Source organism: Pundamilia nyererei, unplaced genomic scaffold, assembly GCF_000239375.1.
Source record: "Pundamilia nyererei isolate P.nyererei 1_Seehausen unplaced genomic scaffold, PunNye1.0 scaffold00148, whole genome shotgun sequence".
Taxonomy (NCBI): domain Eukaryota; kingdom Metazoa; phylum Chordata; class Actinopteri; order Cichliformes; family Cichlidae; genus Pundamilia; species Pundamilia nyererei.
The window spans coordinates 1,188,414-1,190,069 of record NW_005187549.1 but is presented as its reverse complement, the minus strand read 5'-3'; the positions used below and the strand labels follow the sequence as shown (position 1 = coordinate 1,190,069).

The 1,656-nt window shown below is 42.5% G+C and overlaps 1 protein-coding gene across 2 annotated transcripts in view; it reads left to right on the top strand.

The window, feature by feature from the left end:
- The window catches only part of LOC102199690 (C2 calcium-dependent domain-containing protein 4A-like), a 2,974-nt gene extending 1,829 nt beyond the window's left edge, over nucleotides 1–1,145 (top strand). The window contains exon 2 of one of the 2 annotated variants that reach the window (XM_005744698.1): nucleotides 435–1,145. In XM_005744698.1, coding sequence (XP_005744755.1) covers nucleotides 483–1,055 — 573 coding nt within the window. In that variant the 5' untranslated portion in view covers nucleotides 435–482 and the 3' untranslated portion in view covers nucleotides 1,056–1,145. Of the gene's footprint in view, nucleotides 1–415 lie in introns of both variants that reach the window. The other variant, XM_013913741.1, reaches the window with a different exon arrangement.
- Nucleotides 1,146–1,656: the final 511 nt, after the last annotated feature.

Sequence of the window (1,656 nt, the reverse complement as noted above, 5' to 3'; positions counted from 1 at the left end):
TTTTTTAAATGAACAATCAAGCGTATTGTTGTCTGGATGATGGAATGTGCAGATTTCTCAGAGAAGCAGAAAAACAAAAAACTACATTTAAGTTTCTTCCATTATTGTCTGTTTGATGAACACATCGAAGCTCCAGCTCAGGAGAATAATAATTTATTTATTTATATATATATATAATTTATTTATTTTTTTTTTTTGGTAAAATGGCACCAATAGTGGAAATGCCCCAGAGTGGTAAAATGGAATACCTGAATTGCTGTGAATGATTTTATCTAAGCATGTTCAGGGCTGCCATTTGTTTCTAAGGTGATGGCTGCACATTAGAGCTGAAACTTTAATGTATGCATGCATCCAGTTTAATGTTTCCTGTCCCACAGCCTCAGGAAGGACATGTGATAATCACAATCATGTTCAGGTGTTTGTTATGTTTGCAGAAATATCAAAGAGACCACCTATAAACAACATTTTGGAAGGAAAGCACCATGTCGGCCTTTAAGCCTAGATCTTTGCAGACTCTGGTTCTAACCCCGGAGAAGATCCCGAGTTTCTTTCTCCTACCCTGCACGCCGCGGCCTTATCCGGTGTCCCCGGAGCGGACCAGACTACTTTCTCATCATGGTGGTGATAGTGAGCGCCCCCCTGAGAACCCACCTAGCCCTGCATCCTCTCCCAGATTCTACACACCCCTACCAGTCATTCACCCTCACAATGCCGCTGCAGTATCTGCGGACGTAGACATGGACCTGACCACACGTGCAGCTATGTCGCTGTGTCACGTGCCGAAGGTGACCACGCCCTACGGTTTCCGCAATGTGTTGGCTGTGAGCCCCTGCACACGGCGACGGGAGTCCCTGTTTCATCGGAACAGAGGAGACCCCCACACTGTATCTGACCCAGCAGACCTTGGTCCTGGTCCCAGTCCTAGCAGGCGTGCTAGGACTGCATCCCTGCATCCAATGAGGACTCTGGGTCTGCAGGTCATTAAGGCACTCCAGAGACCTGCAGCTACTCTAAAAGCTCTAAGTCCTGCAATCCAAAGGACTACCCCCAAGTGATGTCACATACAACCACACTCATCTGATAGGTGGAGCAGATCTGAAACTGCTGCTGGTTTTAAGCTGTTTTAATAAAATGTTTGAATTACACTTTAGTTTTCTGTGTGTCTGAACAAGATTACTAAAGACTGTTCTATGCTTTTATTGTGACAATTCTCAGCAGGGAGAAATATTTCCTCTTCCTGTGGAGGAATTTAATAGTCTTGGAGTACACAAGCCTTATTTGGCAAATGTGTACATGAAATGATCCAAGCAGCAAAGGATAATGATAAATTACAAAAACCCACCAAAAAGTGTCTAAATTGAATCTGAATGACATTACTGGGGCTCATTCCAAATGGACTGCTGGTACTTGTGAAAAAAAATAAACATTTCCTTTTCCTCTAATTCAACAACCAGAATTGAACAATAATCAAAAATGTTTCTACAAACACTCCTGATTTGTTCAGTATGAAAACCCAAACATCCATATCATCATATTCTAACAAATTCCTTTAAATCTGGTTAGAACCAGAGTCTGCAAAGCTCTAGGCTTAAAGGCCGACATGGTGCTTTCCTTCCAAAATGTTGTTATAGGTGGTCTCTTTGATATTTCTGCAAA